Raw genomic sequence first — 16998 nt, 5'->3', positions numbered from 1 at the left:
ACAGCTGGCAGGAAGCTGGTTCCGTGGGGCTGCGTGGAATTTGGTGACAGTTTAAGTTCAGGGAGTGGGGTGAGGCCGGCCTGTGCTCTAAGATGAGGGGAGGGCTTCCTCGACGAACTGTCAATGCAAACAGGATGACAGATGGAGTCACTCACGTCTTTGCCAGGTGCAGTGGCAGGTTGCCACCCCTAGAAGCATATTACCTGGGCAGCGGAGCAGGCCCTGATTTCAGCACTTCTTTTCAAATCAGTAAGGGAGTTTAGATTTTCCTCCATATTTATACTGGTTATTTCCCCAGAATCCAAATTAGGTGTGCTTTCTCTCTCTCTCCACCCCTCTCCATTTCTCTTCCCCCTCCCTCTCTTTTACATATATCAGTTTTGGATTGAGGCCTGGCATTTCCACTATCATCAAAAAGGAGGGATTGAGGCCTGGCATTTCCACTATCATCAAAAAGGAGAGATGAGCACAGCTGGCATGGCTCAGTGGTTGAGCATCGACCCAAGAACCAGGAGGTCACAGTTTGATTCCCGGTCAGGGCACATGCCTGGGTTGCATGCAGGGGGCAGCCAATCAGTGATACTCTCTCATCATTGATGTTTCTATCTCTCTCTCTTCCCCTTCCTCTCTGAAAGCAATATATACAGTATACACACACACACACACACACACACACACACACACACACTAGAGGCCCGTTGCACAAAGATTCGTGCAATAGGCCTTCCTTCCCCTGGCTGCCGGCACCGGTTTTCCCCCAGCACCCGGGACCCAGGTCTTCACTCTGGCCGCCACCTTCCATCTTCGCTCCGGCTGGAGCCTTCAGTAGCTTCAGCGCTGCTCCTGTAGCTCCCTCCCCGCCCTGCTCTCCCCCTCATAGCAGGCTTCTGCCCCGCCCAGCTGCTCCGCACCTGCATGCATGCTGCCCAGAGGCCTGGAGCGGCTGGGGGGCAGGGCCGCCGCCATCTTTGTCGGGTACTCACTCCTGATTGGCTGGTGGGCGTCACAAAGTGATGGTCAATTTGCATACTTCTCTTTTATTAGTGTAGATATATATACTAAAAAAGGAGAGATGAGAAAACCAAAGCTGGGTTCATAAAGGCTGGGGGAAGACAAGGGCTGCCCCTTTGGTCTCAGCACAGCCAGGAATGAATGGAAGGCCACTGAGGAGTCTGCCTGCTGTGTGAGGGGCCTGTTATGATGGCCGGATGGACATGTGGTATTTGGTTTAGAGCCTGGGCTTATGGGCGCAAACACCTGGGTATAAACAGTCAGACTCAATTGTTATCCCTCCCTTCCCAGGAAAGGCCAGGAAGGAAAAGGCCTCAGCTTTAGGCATTGTCCTCAGTGGGTTAAACAACGCAGGTAGCCCAGTCTGGCAGGGGGCCAGTGGGGAGTAAGGGAACCGTAGGGCTGCCGTGACTGGTGGCGGCCTTCCCAAGAACAGCTCATTAAATCCTGGTCTTCCCCATCCTGCCTCTGAAACTACCACATCCCTGCTAAACCCCCAATAAGATTACTATTAAAAAAAAAAAAAAACCTGAAAGAGAAAGAAAAGATACTATCAGACACTTCAAAGTCCAGTTTGGAGCTCAAGGCCTTGACCTGACCAAGCCCTCTCTCGCCCTCTCTGGGCCCACCTCCCCTCTACACTCCTTTCCTACCTCGGTCCAGCTCCTATGGCCCCTGGGCCACCAGAGCAAAGAGAACAAACCTAGGATGTCCATCTCCCTGGAGTCACTGCTTGGCTATTCGCTCCCAAGTTTTTCAGCTTCAGGGAGGGCAAGGAGGCTGCTGTCAGGACACCCACTTCCTCTCCTTAGCAACAATACTTGACATTTGCATAAGTGTTATCAGTTGTAAAAGGGTTTCAGCGTTATCAGTTGTAAAGGGTTTCACGTTCACTTTCTTATTCAGTGCGTACAATACTATAAGGGAGTCAGGGTCATCAGGACTCTCCTCAAAAACAGGTCACTGAGGCTCACAGTGATAGACTGACTTGACAGGAGTTGCAAAGTTGTGGATTCAGGGGGAAGTGGGGTGGTCTAGAAGTAGCCAGATTAACCTCGGTTTGAATCCAACATGTATATGGTGTGATACTTTGGGCAAGAGACTTAATCTTACTGAATCTGTTTCCTCATCCATAAAAAGAGATGATAATGCACTCGCATAGAGCTGAGGTGAGCAGTACACAATCAATGAAACATGCATAGCAAGACCCGGCCAGCGTGGCTCAGCGGTTGAGCATCAACCTATGAACCAGGAGGTCATGGTTGGATTCCCAGTCAGGGCACATGCCTGGGTTGAGGGCTCGATCCCCAGTGAAGGGTGTGCAGGAGACAGCCAATCAATGATTCTCTCTCATCATTGATGTTTCTCTTTTTCCCTCTCTGAAATTAATAAAAATATGTTTTAAAAAATGCATAGCATGGGTCTGGCAAATAGAGGTCCATTCAGTGTTTAAGTGCTCTCTCCAACTTTTCTTTCAATTCCAAGCGCAGGCCTAACCTTCATTTCACATAGTAGGTACTGGGGATGAAAAAGGGGTGCTGTAATAAATCTGACTGAAAGTAACCTCACAGGGTTATCTATTCATAAATTCCTAACTTGGCTGGTCATGGTGAAGAGTCACACCCCAGGCCTAAAACTTGTTTAGTAAAAGGTTTATCTTTGCCTGAAGCAAGCACTGTCCATTGTTTTTTGTGCATCTAGATAGTACACTTAAAAAATGTTTTTACTGATTTTAGAGAGAAGAGAGAGAAACATTGATATGAGAAACATTGGTAGGTTGCCTTCCATACACACACTGACCAGGGGTCAAACCCACAACCTGGGTATGTGCCCTGACTGGGAAATCAAACTGGCAACCCTTCAGTGCATGGGACGATGCTCAACTGAGCCACCTGGCCAGGGGTAGGTAACGCACTTTTGAAATAGCTCTTTTTCAGACTTTCAGAAGTGTAACCACACTCAAGAGAGCACATAATCTTAACTCTCCTGTAATCCAGTGATTTTTCAACCAGTGTGTCGCAAGAATTTTTAAAACATGCAACCCCTGAAGGTCAGGGGCACTGACCTCATTTCCCTTAGATTATCAAATAAAAAAATGACAACAGCCAACACAATAGCCGTCCGGTGTGAATGAATAAAAATGACATCTATTTTGCCCTAGCCAGTTTGGCTCAGTGGACAGAGAGCATCAGCCTGCGGACTGAAGGGTCCCAGGTTCAATTCTGGTTAAGGGCATCTGCCCGGGTTGTGGGCTCAATACGCAGTGGGGGGCATGCAGGAGGCAGCTGATCAATGATTCTCTCTCATCATTGATGTTTCTATCTCTCTCTCTCTCTCCCTTCCTCTCTGAAATCAATAAAACATTATTTAAAAAAATTAAATCAATTTTTTGGTCAGATCAGCAAAATAAAAAAACAAAACAAAAACAAACCCACATATTTTTTGGCATGCCACAGAATTTTAGTAATTAGTTTATGTGTGCCATGAGATGAAAAAGGTTGAAAATTGCTGCTGTAATCCAATCCCCACCTTGCTTTCTCCCACTTTCATATAATCTTCCTTACATTCCCTCCTTAATTCCAGATGCATAAATGAAATTGCAATTTGTCATTGCCTGAAGCATTTTTCTCAGTCTGTTGAGATCTTGCTTCCAGGCATATCCTCTGTTTGGTTCAAATAAACTCATAAAACTTTTCTACAGGTTTGCACACTTCTTATGGGAACAGTGCTCAACAAACTGATATATGAGTGGTAAACTCTCCCTTCTCCATTTCCCCGACCTCCCAAAGTGAGAGGATGTTTATTACAGCTCCAAGCCCCAGGGAGCTCTGCAAACAAGGAGTGGCAGCGGTGACTTTCTCAGCTGGCACAATGGAAGGCCAAGGCCCTGGACTGGCTCCCTGCAGAGGCCCAGGTATGACTGTGCTCTCTGCAGGGAGGGAGGCTGACTGACCTTCATCGCAGTTGGCTGACTTTTCCTCCCCACCTAGGTGCACTGAGAGCAGCACAATGGGTTCAGAAAGGTTCCCTCTGCTGCCACCGTGACTCCCAGCAGACCAAATGGAATCGCTGCTGTTGCTGGAACAACTGTCTGAGAGCTCTTTGGTTTTTTTTTTGTTTGTTTGTTTGTTTGTTTTTTTTTTTTTGTTCTCCAAACCCTTTAATTGTCACTTACACAGGTGAGCCACAGCAATCGTAACACTGCATTTATGTCACAAGAAAGAAAATTTCATATGCTGTCTACAGGACATACCAATGATCTCAGAATCTCTTCGCAGTAACATTTAATTCACACTCTCTGGTCCACAGTTGCCTCAACGGGGCCAGAAGGGCAGGCGGACTGCCCGCTGTGCGCACTGCGCTAGGTCCACACAGGGCTAAGTGTGAACGGAGTCCCAGTCATGTCACCCGCACAGCACTGCCACCACTCACCAGGAGGCCTGTTTCAAATGCTCTTTCCCTTCGAGTACAAGCAATCATCTCTGCCCGAAGCAGCAGGCCCACGGGCACTCGTTTCCATTGCCAAAGGTTCCCCAGCGCCCACATGTGCACACAGGACATGCAGCGGCCATACCTGTTCCAAGCCTGAGCTGAGCACCACTCGGCCAGCATCAACGTGGCTGCCAGGTTCCAGGAAACTGTTTGGCAATGATAGGTCCAGGGAAATGTGTATGTGTATGTGCCTGTATACATAAAAGCCTAAGCGACCCTTATGACCAGTCGCTATGATGTGCACTGACCACCAGGGGACAGACACTCAACGCAGGAGCTGCCCCCTGGTGGTCAGTGCACTCCCACGGCCAACCTCCTGCGGTCACCAGTCAGGCCCAGGAACCCCACCTGTGCACGAATTCATACACTGGGCCTCTAGTGTGTATGTACACACATACGTGTACACACACACTCTCTTACCCTCAGACCCTTCCAAGTCTAAGCTGCCCCTTGGCCCTCCAGCCAGCCATTTTCGTGGGTCGGTCTCTTGCTTTTTCCCCACCTATGTTCCCTCTGACCCTATGCTCAGTCCTCTCTTCCCTCAGGCGGCCCCAGTTCTGAACACTCATCTGGGCGGGAGCAGGATGGAAGACTGTTTCCAATCACTGACCAACCACCACTCCCTGCTTTGGATCGGGGGTCCTATTAGTAAAACTGACTAACCAGCATGTTTGTACTGGTCACCCCTCCCCCCAAAACAGCATGCTGGGTGTAATTTAAAAAAAAGCACTGTTTACAGGTTCAGGATCACAGACCTGGAAGTCATTCGAGGTGAGTCACCGTAGTTCTCAATTCACCGATGAGAAGATGGAAGTTCAGAGATGCAACGTGACGTGCCCAAGGCCGTGCAGCTCTCAGACAGAAATTAGTACCACATTCCAGACTCTTCCACCACCACAAAACCCAAGTTCAAGGTCCAGAAAGGTGTGTAAGTGAAACAAGATAAAAAGCCTAGCACACATGGAAAGGTCTGGGATCTCGCAACAGATGTCCAGGCAGAAGGAAGGCAGCCGCAAAATGAGAAATACTGCTCTGTCTGAGAGCTCTTTGGTCACTGCATGACCAACTTTCTGAATGCTTAGAGGTCTAAAGGACTGTAGTGGCCATTTGACCCAGAGCCCTCACACGTTGATCAAGCAGCACCCCACCCCCAACTCTTACTTCAAAGAGCAACTCCAGCCTCGTCTGCTTTAGGAATGGTCCTTCAGATAAAATGTAGATGGAAGAAAGGATCCAGTCCCAACGATGTTTCAAAATAAAAGCTGACCTAATGCAACCCCTTCATTATTCACAGAGGGACCTCAGGTGCACAGGAGACAACTGACCTGCGCCAGCCAGGTCAGACAATTCTGCAAGGTGTAGACCCAACACTACAGACTCTATTTCTGGTCCACTGCTTTCTGTGGTGTCATGGCTGCCCTGAAATTGGGGCTATAGCAGCCTCTGGCGACCACAGGCATCTCCTGATCCTTTCTGGGAGACCCCTGCTCATCCCCAACTTGGAAGTCCCCTTCTTCCACTGGATCTATAATCCCAGCAAGCACTATGATTTAGCCATGATCAGCTGTGAACCGAAGAAGCGCTCTCCCTCCCCCCACGCCTTCCCCGTGGCTCCCAAGCCCACTCTCCTTTCTGGGCCCTCCTCTCCTCGCCTCTAGGCCACTTCACCCAGGACAGGGCTCCTCTCTCTGGCATGCTTTCTCCCTTTCCAAGGCCCTTCTAGTTTCTCTCCCACCTCAGGCCTGATTCCTTTTTTGTTTTCCCTCCACTTACTTGATCACCTTGGAGCACTTGAAGCCTGGTATCCATCTGTGTTCCTCTGGGGCTTGTGGTAAGGCCCAAAGCTCATGACCAACCAAGAGAAATTTCAGCAAAAGTGGATTGTGTGTATGAAAAAGAGAAAGTTAAATTACAGCAAACAAAAACTTGTTTATGAAAATGTTTCACAACCACACCAAAACACTTGGCAATGTGCAGCACTTATAACTGGTCTGACCTTCAAAAGCTTCACAACCAGGTTTCTGCCTGCTTGCTATCTTCTACTATGCTCCACGTGCAACTCAACGCAGCTGGAACAGGCCTGCACAGCCTCTGCAATGTGTGACGCCTGCTCCCTTGTCTAGAGTCCAAGCATGTCAAACTTGCAGCCGGTGGGCCGCATACCTCGTTTAAATGTGAGTCTAGACTGCTGATGGTTCTGCTTGCTTCTGACAAAATCCTGACCTCACTGCATGGTGTCCCTCACTTCCCTTCTCGTTTGGTTTTCCCTAAGTATTTTGTCAACAGCCGACTGTCTAATGTCCTCAGTCAGCACTTCATCAGAGACAATTATATCTAGGGAGCTTTGGTTAATTACTGTTAACTCTTCCTTACATATATGCATATGCTTATCATCTTTCCCTAATTACACTGGAAGTAATGATTCATTTTCTGGGGCAGTGGTTTCCATAAATGCAAACTGGCTACCAAAGATCTCCCCTGAGGAACTCATTAAAATGCAGATTCTTAGAAAGATGAGTTCATAAATCTGGGTGTAGATAGGCACAGAACGCAGGTGTAATGTAACCATGGGTGGGACCCTGGAACCAGCACATTTAACAAGCAGTTTATGATACAGATGAATTGCCAGGTTGGAAACTGCTGCTCCCAGAGAATCTAGCACAAAGCTCTGTACATATAATATGCTCACATGGTAGCGGAAGGCTTCTGGGCTGATAATGGATTTTATTTTAACCATATTGTTTTATTAAACCTGTGTTGTTTCCCTAAGTGAGGTGTCAGGCTCTGTGGCTATTCACATATATTATCTTTTCCTTATAACCTTTAGGAACAAAGTGGTATTCTCATTGGCACGAGAAGTCTGAGTCTAAGGAACTTGTTTTAGGTTACAGCAGAGCTAGAATCTGACTTCTACTTACCAGATGGCATAAACTGGTGGCTTATAATATCTGGTTTGCAGATAAGTTTTATTTGAACAATACAATGTTTAACCTTTAAAAAAACCTAATTGCCAACATTTCTAAATTGGATATTTTGTATTAATAGCTGGATTTCTGGCTTAAGGGGAGAAAAAAAAAAGGATTGGTAACACTGGGGTCCACATTCCTCTATGGCAGTGGTCAGCAAACTCATTAGTCAACAGAGCCAAATATCAACAGTACAATGATTGAAATTTCTTTTGAGAACCAAATTTTTTAAACTTAAACTATATAGGTAGGTACATTGTTATTAACCTAATTAGGGTACTCCTTTAATCGCACTGTACTTGCGTGCCCGCACGTGATAATTTTGTGGAAAAGCCACACTCAAGGGGCCAAAGAGCCGCATGTGGTTCGCGAGCCGCCATTTGCCGACCACTGCTTTATGGCAACAATTAAGTGGAGCTTTAGATGGATGTGGGCTAGAACTCACCAGAGTCCCTGCTAGCCGCCATCCTCATCCATGGCTGGGCCTGCTTCTCTTACACTCTGTCCCAGCCTGGTCCCTATAGGCCTCTGAGATTGAGGCCCTTTCACTCTTATTTACTATCCTGCTTCTCATTGTTCAGGAAGTTTGGTAAACCTACAGACAGCCCCTTTTACTTACTCTGTCTTGTATGGGTCTCTGATCACAGAGGTGTGTGCGTTTTTTACTGTAATTTCAATACTAAGGAACCTGCTGGTACATCATTAAGGAAAACTGGGATCTTTGGTCCTTAAACTACACATTCTGGCCCTGGCCTAGTAAAATTCTAAATTTCATCGTTAAAATAGGTGGGGAAAATATGGCAATTAATCTACTTACTCCAATTCAATGGGGTCTGTTAAGAAATCCACAGTGAGCAATGCCGCCAAGGGGTGGAGATCCCATGTGGAAGTGCCACCCTCAGCCAGAAAGGCTGGGAGATGGAAGCTCTCTCTCACGTTACAAGGCCATTCAGAAACAAGAATAAATGCTTACCCACCTCTACAAGCTGGTCCTTTTCAAGGTTGCATTTAAAAAGCCAGGGACACAGGATGACACTTAGAAGCTGTGCTTTCTGATGACTTTTTGGATCCCTTTTCTGTTTGTTTCTTTCTTTTTTTTTTTAAATATATTTTATTGGTATTTTACAGAGAGGAAGGGAGAGAGATAGAGAGCTAGAAACATCGATGAGAGAGAAACATCGATCAGCTGCCTCCTGCACACCCCCCGCTGGGGATGTGCCCGCAACCAAGGTACATGCCCTTGACCGGAATCGAACCCGGGACCCTTCAGTCCGCAGGCCGACGCTCTATCCACTGAGCCAAACCGGTTTCGGCCTGTTTGTTTCTTTAAACAAGCTACCATTACTGCTGATTCAACATGTTTCATTCTATAAATTTTTAATGTGTATTCCCATTTTTGGAGAATGTGAGCAGAGTGTTATGAAATTCTTTTAGCATCAGTATAGCAAGCAAGTAAAAAAAAAAATCTCTGCAAAATATATTGAATCTCATGGGGCTAGGACTTCACATTCATTGACAACTTACCAAGAAACTGTGCCAGGTATTTATATACTTCATTTACTTAACATAAGCCTGAGAGGTAGGTATTCTAATTTTAAAGGTAAACAAACAGGGGCTGAGGTTGAAGGACCCACAGCTCCAAATCTTCCACCCTTCTCAATGCTGCCAAATGCCTCTTTGGAGACCTTCCAGAGACAACCAGGGACATTCCTGGTCTCTCAGCACTACCTGGAAATCCAGGATCATTTCAAGGCATTATACCAATGAGAGGTCTTACTCTTCTTCACCTTATCTCCCAATCTGCACGAAGCTAGTGTAAGACCTCCTCCATCAATTCTTAGTTCACCACCTGCTGTCCACCCTTCTCCCCAACCCCCTTCCATATCTTCAAAATAATTTCCTAACAGGGATGTGAGCCAAATTTAAATCAGTGTAGATACCTTGCTCTACCTCCAACACAGTTTCCATTCTTTCAGAGATGGAGTATCTACTCTCTAAGTCAGGTAAGTATTATTCAAGTAGGGGAGTTAAAACAGGGTCAAAGAGAGAAAGGCTGAAGAATTGGACTTTTTTTGGTGTTTACTTGTATAGAGGAAAAATAGCACATAGATGCAGCCACAGTATTTAATTTGTTTGGATAATAGTTACAGATAAACAGATACACTCCATATACAATTACCAATACTTTTTTATACAGTTCATATTTCAGTACATCAACACTATTTTATTTACACTCTATGTACATTAACATATTTCTAAAGTCAGTGCATTGTCAACAAGTTTTATACAGTAATTTACAAGGTGAATGTAGTTAATAGTTAATTTAATAAAGTTTTCACTAGTCATGAATTAAAAAAATTAATTACAACCAATATAACAAACATAGATCAAACAACATTAGTAGATTGTGCTACCTGTTTAAATAAAACATCTGTAAGGAAATTATTTAAAATATTCCTTTTTTTTCATGGGACTTGTCCAGGTAGGAATGGACAGATAAATCATGAAACTATAAAGTATGCATTTTGTCTGACTTCATCTCATTATTCCATTTAGGCCACTGCTTCCTACTTGCAATTATAGTCTTCTGAATAGGGTTTCAACTTAGGAAGGCATTTAAGACAACCTTTCCAACTGCTCTGAGAAGAACTGGATAATAACGAGCCTCAGATATCAGAACACAAATGCTGAATTACTTTGGTACCTACTATCTATGAGGAAGAAAGGGAAATGGAGTCTGACAATTAATGAGAACGAACTTCCAGGGTCCAGATGAATACAAAAAGACTGAAGAAAAAAAAGTGAAATATTTACTTTGAATATATATTTTATAACAACACATGAAAAAAGATGCTGCCTGAAATAAATAACATTTACATTTTTGTTCCAGTCTTGAATTATCAGAGGAAAAAATAAAGTGAGCAAAGAAACAAAACTTTTGATGACTACTACTGGGAAATTTAAAAAGAAGACAAACACCCAAAACAAAAACAAAACAAAAAAAACTGGACATGCAAACAAAATAGAAGTTTACTTTTAAAACCACCAATTTAATTAAAAATACACACTATCAATGTTTGGGATGTATTTTGTTTTTAAACTGAATATGATGGGGGAAAATACCCCATTCAAGTTAATGTATAGCCCTTATAGCCATCAAATATAAACTAGTCTTGAAAAGTTCATTTGTATGTACTCTCTCCTTTTTTAAAGTGCAAAACAAAGAAACAAAGAAAAATAATCACTAACTGTGAAATACCATTTAGCTTTGATGCCATTTTCTTCTCAGAAGCTTTTTGTGCAACACGTGCAAGTGAAGATGGTGCAAACATTGGCAACTGCCCCACCACACTCAGCAGCAGGGGTGGCACACATTTTTGAGGACAAGTAAAGTATCCTCCGAAGTAAGATGCCTCTATCTGAGAGGGCCATTTCAGCGGGATTCCCAGGATGCTTTTTTTTCCCTTCATAGAGTCTTCCAACCAAGGCCCTGGGTAGAAGGCACACAGCCCTTAAGAGATTCTTCGACTGACCGACTACTATATATGGCTCTGCCACCATGACTGGTTGTGTCTCAAACACAAACACAACAAAAATAAAAAGCAAGAAAAGACATAAAAAGACTGGGAAAATGCTTTAAAAAGTAAGTGGAAAAATCGCTGTCCATGCCATAAGAATCCTTTGCACACCTTCATGATCTTGCTTTCTCCATCTTGTCAATATAATGGAATAAAACTTCAGGAAAAAGGAGGTAGCATATCATGTCGTCCCGAGACAACACTATAGTTTTTTGTTTTACTTTGACTCCAAGGAAATTCTTAGTATTTTGTTAAAATTATTGGTAAACTCTATACTCACTACATATTTGTTCACATCTGGACAAGCACAATTTAGTTCTTATTTGGTCCCAGGTGGCTGGTGCCAAACCCTTTTGTTTACAGGCTAATGGTGGACTCTGCCTGAAAGTTCTCTACCAGAGAACTTGTGTGAGACACTTCCAAACAAAACTATCACTACTGTTATGCTAACTGCTATTTTAATTAGGATTGCTATTTTGTGCTTCAGGGTCACAGGATAAAAATAACTACCTTTAGTTAGCTTGCCTTTCAGGGACACTTTTGCCAAATGTTAGCTACGGGGAGTCATCTCCCTTACCACCAGACTGTCTAGCAGCCAGAGTGGTAGCTTACTGTAAAACACAGTACTTTTTGTAATCAGACTCAAAGTCTTCGTCCATGCTGCTTGTGTCTGCCATCTTTTTGCCATCAATCTTTGGCAGAAATTGTGCATAGTCTATCCCCTGCTGCTCATAGAAAAGAATGTAGGCAGAGTCGGTGTCAATTTCATCAGGGTGAAGTTCCTAAAGGGATAAGAAAAGTCTTTAATAATAAAAAAGTCACCACTCTGCTGGCTCTTAATCCTTGCCAGGAAAGAGAAGACCAAGCCTCTTCAATTACTAAACATGTTTGCTTCCAATTAGCTTAACATTTTGGCTATCTCATACCTGCCCCCAAAATAAGCCCCATTACTTTCAGTGTTTGTTTTAGGGAAAATATTCTGACTACAGACATGTTAAAAAGAATAACCAAAAACCTCCCCATCAAATTCTAATAGCTTAAAAGACAAGAGTTTTAATCATTAACTAATACTTTTTCCCCCGTACTACTCATGTGTTTTTTTAAAATGTGTTTTTATTGATCTTTAGAGAGAGAGGAAGGGAGAGGAATAGAGAAATAGAAACATCGATTGGCTGTCTCCTGCACGCCCCCTACTGGGTATTGAGCCCACAACAGGAGCACATGCCCTGACTGGGAATCAAACCGTGACCTCCTGATTCATGGGTTGACACTCAACCACTGGACCATACCGGCTGGGCAACTACTCATGTTTTCATTCTCTCCTCTACATATCACTTTTGTTCCTTTAGTACTAAAGGCATCTAGCCCTGGCCTTTGTTTCTCAGTAGTTAAGAGTGTCAGCCTACGCACTGAAGTGTTACAGACCAGTCAAGGACAGGTACCTGAGTTGCAGGTCCGAACCACGGCCCTGGTTGGGGTATGTGTGGGAGGCAATCAATCCATGTGTCTCCCTCACTTCTCTCTTCCCCCGACGCCAAACTCTCCCTCCTTCCCTCTGCTCTCTCTCTCTTAAAAAAAAAAACAAAAAAAACAAAAAAAACAACAAAAAAAACAATGGGAAAAACATCCTCGGCTAAGGATTAACAAAAAAAAACAAAAAACAAGCAAACAAAAAATACTAAAGGCATCTATATACTGTTTCTAACAGAAATATCTATTCCATTTAGGAGAAAGTCCATTATTTAAACAAATATCCCTCAGAATTGCTGACATTTTTGTTTTCCTTTATTTAAAGATTGGGGATATCTACCTTACAGCTGCTGTCATTGTAACAGTACCACTTGCTGTTTGGGTTTTTGGCATAAGTGACGTAATGGCCCCCGCCCAGAATTCCTGAATGGCACTGTAAGAGAAGAAAGTGGAGGTATGTTAGTAGTTAACAGAACTGGTCAGGCGACACTACTAGGATCTGATCAGGGAAACACTAATCACTTTGGTCAGTGGTTGCAAACCGTGGCTCGTGAGCCACATGCGGCTCAAGAGCTGCGGTTTGCCGCTCTGTTGACTAATGAGTTTGCTGACCACTGACTTAGGTGATCAAGAAGGAAAGTTTTGGAATCATCTAACCTTTTTCCAAAAATTCAAAATTCAAAAGTCCCAAATCTAAATATTTTGCAGTTGCAATTATTTTTTAGAAAGCAAAAATTCCTTGGGAGCACACAATTGTGAATAACTCAAACCTGTGACTCCAGTTATAATAATTACATGACTATACCCACATTACTCTATGAGCATCTTGGATTTTATCCGGAAGGCCAAGATACTTACTGCTAACTTTGTCTATCACCAAGCTCAATGCTTAGGAAATAAGCAAGCATTGAAAAAAATGAATGAATGATGAACAAATCACTGAAAAATGCAGATCATTCTGAAAACCATACAATATACCACTTACCGAAATTGCATATAGGTTATAAATAGGATTAACACGAGTATCTTCTCTTTGGTCATCGGTGCTGTCTTCTTCACTGTGGTTTTCAAGCTGACCATTGCTGTAGCCATTGCCACAGACATTGCCATATGCCTCATGTTCATAAAGAAATCCATTGGCCAAAGCTACTTCATGGTCCTGAGGGGTAACCAGCTCAGGTTGGCTGCCCCCCAGCATGTGCCCTTGGCTCAAAGCATCAGCCAGCTCACAAACTTGCACAGTCCCATTCTCTTTGCTGGAATCCAAGTTCTCCTTACTACTCGTCAGTTTATTTTTGCTGCCAATCTGGGGTAGCCGAAGCCTGCCTTTGCTCCTCCCTAAAGTCCGTGGGCTGCTGTTAGGGCTGCTGTTTTTGCTGGAGGGACAGCTGGCTCCACCTTTTCTTGATGAAGAAGGTGAACCTGTCAAAGGGAAGATTCATAAAACTCAAATGCCACAAATTAAGCTAGCCACCAAATGGTAACTTTGAAGCCACCTTCACAAGTGTACACATAAAGGTAAAGACTGGGAGTCCTGACTGGCTACTTTTTAGTTCCTATTATGTAGCCAATAAGGAACTAAAAATGCCAAGCCCTGAAAATGCAGCAATGTCCTGAAAATGTAAATTACCATGTAGGAACTTAGAAAATAGTAGAAAGGTGATTTAGGTCAGATTCAGTTTAAAACAATATTATTAGACTAAGGCCCCAAGGAGTTTTACAAATGTATTTTCTTCTCTGTCTTGTATGTAAAATTAGATTAAAAATACAATCACTAATTATTAAGCACTTAGTATTGTTAAGCATAGTATTGGAAACTCTCTATTATCTTTACCACTCACAACAAACCTGTAAGGTAGTGGGTCTTAAACGTTTTTGGTCACAGCCCCACCCACTTCCTTATATACCCTTAAAAGTTGTTGATGACCTCTAGAACTTTTGTTTTATGGGTTATATCTATCAATATTTACCATACTAGGAATTAAAATGGAAGAATATAAAAAAAAAAAACAATATACAAGCACATATTTCATCAATATTATCACAGCATGCTGGCTCTGACTTCACCGTACACTTGTGAGAGAATGACAGTGAAAAGATATATAATGTCTTATTATTTTTATGAAAATAGTTCTGATCCTGCAGGCCCTCAGGGACTCTATATGGGTTCCTGGACCACACTTTGAGAGCCTCTGCTGTAAGGGAACAAGAATGACAACTACCATTCGTGCTTTACTCCTGTCATGAAATCCTCACACTCTGTGAACTTACTATTATCTCAATTTCCTACATAAAAAATAGATGCAGGGAGGCTGTATCTCTTGCTAAAAGTCACATAGTTCAAATCTAGATAGGTCTGATTCTAGATAAGTTTGTTCCATCTCATTAAGCTGTTGCTCTAGAGTGGAAGGGAGAGGAAAACATGCCGTCTACAGGGGTCCCAGGAGAGCTCCCCTCAGGGTGATATCTGGGCTTCAGGAGGTCCCTAGGCTTCTTCACCTTTAGGGCTACTGCTGATGTTTGCGCTGAGCGAGGATGGGCTCTTGCTCAGGAGCACATCCTCTTCCCCAGCGGAGTTCTGGGCATCCATTTTCTTCACCTCTCCTGCCGGAACCCTGGTTTCACAGAAGTCATCCCCCTGGGGTGTGAGTGGTTTCTGCTGGCAGAGAGCCGGGTCTCTTGGTACCAAAAAAGCACTAGGGTCAAAACTTTCACGAGGAAATTTAACAATTTTCTGTGACTTTATCCATCGGCCATTTACAAATTGAAATCGTTTAAGATGAATAATCTGGAGAAGAAAAGGTAGAAAACACTAGGGTTAGAGGGTTCCAAAGATACAAAATAGATCTTGAACATGTGAATGTTCAAGAATATATAACATAACATTTAAAAAAAAATAGATTTTATGTAACACAGTTATCAGTAGGGCCACTGCCCTTTAGCTATATGGTTACCAGGGTAATCTCATCATTGATGTTTCTTTCTCTCTCTCTCTCTCCCTCTCTGAAATCAATTAAAAATATATTTTAAAAAATAATAATAATGAGTGCCCCAGTTGGGTGGCTAAGTTGGTTAAGTGTTATCCCGTACAGCATCATAAGGTTGTGAGTTCAATTACCAGTCAGGGTACATTTGGAAGGCAACCAATCGATTTCTCTTTCTCTCTTCCTTTCTCTCTCTCTTTCTTTCTCTCTCTCTTTCTTTCTCTTTCTCTCTCTCTCTCTCTCTCTCCCTTTAGGGAGATTATATCCTCTGTATATCTGAAACTCTCTTTCCCAATTTCTTCAACATCCTTGGAGCCTATATTTGCATGTATCCCTCTGTTTTCTGGGTTTGTGATCCACACTGAACTCTACCTCTATCCAATATCATAGAAGAAAAATTGAGTTTTTTAACTAGATGAAATTTACCCTATCTCCAACTGCACATCTCTCCTTTCTTACCATATCCTTTGATGACTACCAGGAAATCCTGAAGAGCATAAGAATCTCTCTACTTTCTGGCTGGTCTTCTTTTCAAGAGCAATGAATTCCTCCAGATTCATACAGTGTTTAAGTTCTGTAATGCAGGCACAGATCTTTGGTGGCTACCTCTACACTAGATGCTTAACAATTTACTGTTAATATAAAGATAATCCCTTCCTAATGGGGTACGCTGGTGTGTGGATATTATAGAAGCCCACCAAGCTCTCAACAAAACATTTTCTCATCATTGTTTTTTATTTATTTATTTGTAGTCCTCACCTGAGGATATGTTTTTATTGATTATTAGAGAGAGAGGAAGGGGGAGAGATGGGGGGAGGAAAGGAAGAAAAGAAGGGGAGAAAGAGAGGGGGGGAGGGAAAGGAGAGGGGGAGAGGAAGGGAGGGAGGGAGAGGAAAGGGGGAGAGAGAGAGAAAGAGAGAGAGAGAGAGAGAGAGAGAGACAGAGATCGATTGGTTGCCTTCCAAATGTACCCTGACTGGTAATTGAACTCAGAACCTTATGATGCTGTACGGGATAACACTTAACCAACTTAGCCACCCAACTGGGGCACTCATTATTATTATTTTTTAAAGTATATTTTTAATTGATTTCAGAGAGGGAGAGGGAGAGAGAGAAACATCAATGATGAGAATCATCAATCGGCTTCCTCCTGCATGCCCCACATAGGGGATTGAGCCTGCAACCCACGTATACTAGTATGTCCCGACTGGGAATTGAACCATGACCTCCTGGTTCACAGGTTGATGCTCAACCACTGAGCCATGCTGGTTGGGCTCATTATTTTTTAAAGACCTCAAAAATGTAGTTTTTATAAATGCTTTTACTCCAATATATAATTGTCAAAACTCATTAAACTAGATATTTTAAATCTATGCACTTAATTCTGTGTTAATTATAACTCAAGTAAAACAAAACAAAAAAACACTATCCCCCTTCCTACCTGCCTGTCCCCAAGCCTGCTCTGGCCTTCTTCCCTTCCCTCAGTTCTTATCCCTG

At 43.2% G+C, this 16998-nt stretch overlaps 1 protein-coding gene across 3 annotated transcripts in view; it reads right to left on the bottom strand.

The window, feature by feature from the left end:
- Nucleotides 1-9575: 9575 nt before the first annotated feature.
- The window catches only part of USP32 (ubiquitin specific peptidase 32), a 127639-nt gene continuing 120216 nt past the window's right edge, over nucleotides 9576-16998 (bottom strand). For all 3 annotated transcript variants that reach the window (XM_080679027.1, XM_080679026.1, XM_080679028.1), the window contains exons 31-34: nucleotides 15017-15305; nucleotides 13503-13939; nucleotides 12858-12950; nucleotides 9576-11829 (exon numbers count right to left, since the gene is read on the bottom strand). In XM_080679027.1, the coding sequence (XP_080535153.1) occupies nucleotides 11656-11829; nucleotides 12858-12950; nucleotides 13503-13939; nucleotides 15017-15305 (993 nt within the window). In that variant the 3' untranslated portion in view covers nucleotides 9576-11655. The remainder of the gene's footprint in view (nucleotides 11830-12857; nucleotides 12951-13502; nucleotides 13940-15016; nucleotides 15306-16998) is intronic.

The sequence above is a fragment of the Plecotus auritus genome (assembly GCF_963455305.1).
Source record: "Plecotus auritus genome assembly, chromosome: 7".
Taxonomy (NCBI): domain Eukaryota; kingdom Metazoa; phylum Chordata; class Mammalia; order Chiroptera; family Vespertilionidae; genus Plecotus; species Plecotus auritus.
The sequence above is the reverse complement of the archived record's forward strand: the minus strand, read 5'-3'. Positions and strand labels throughout refer to the sequence as shown.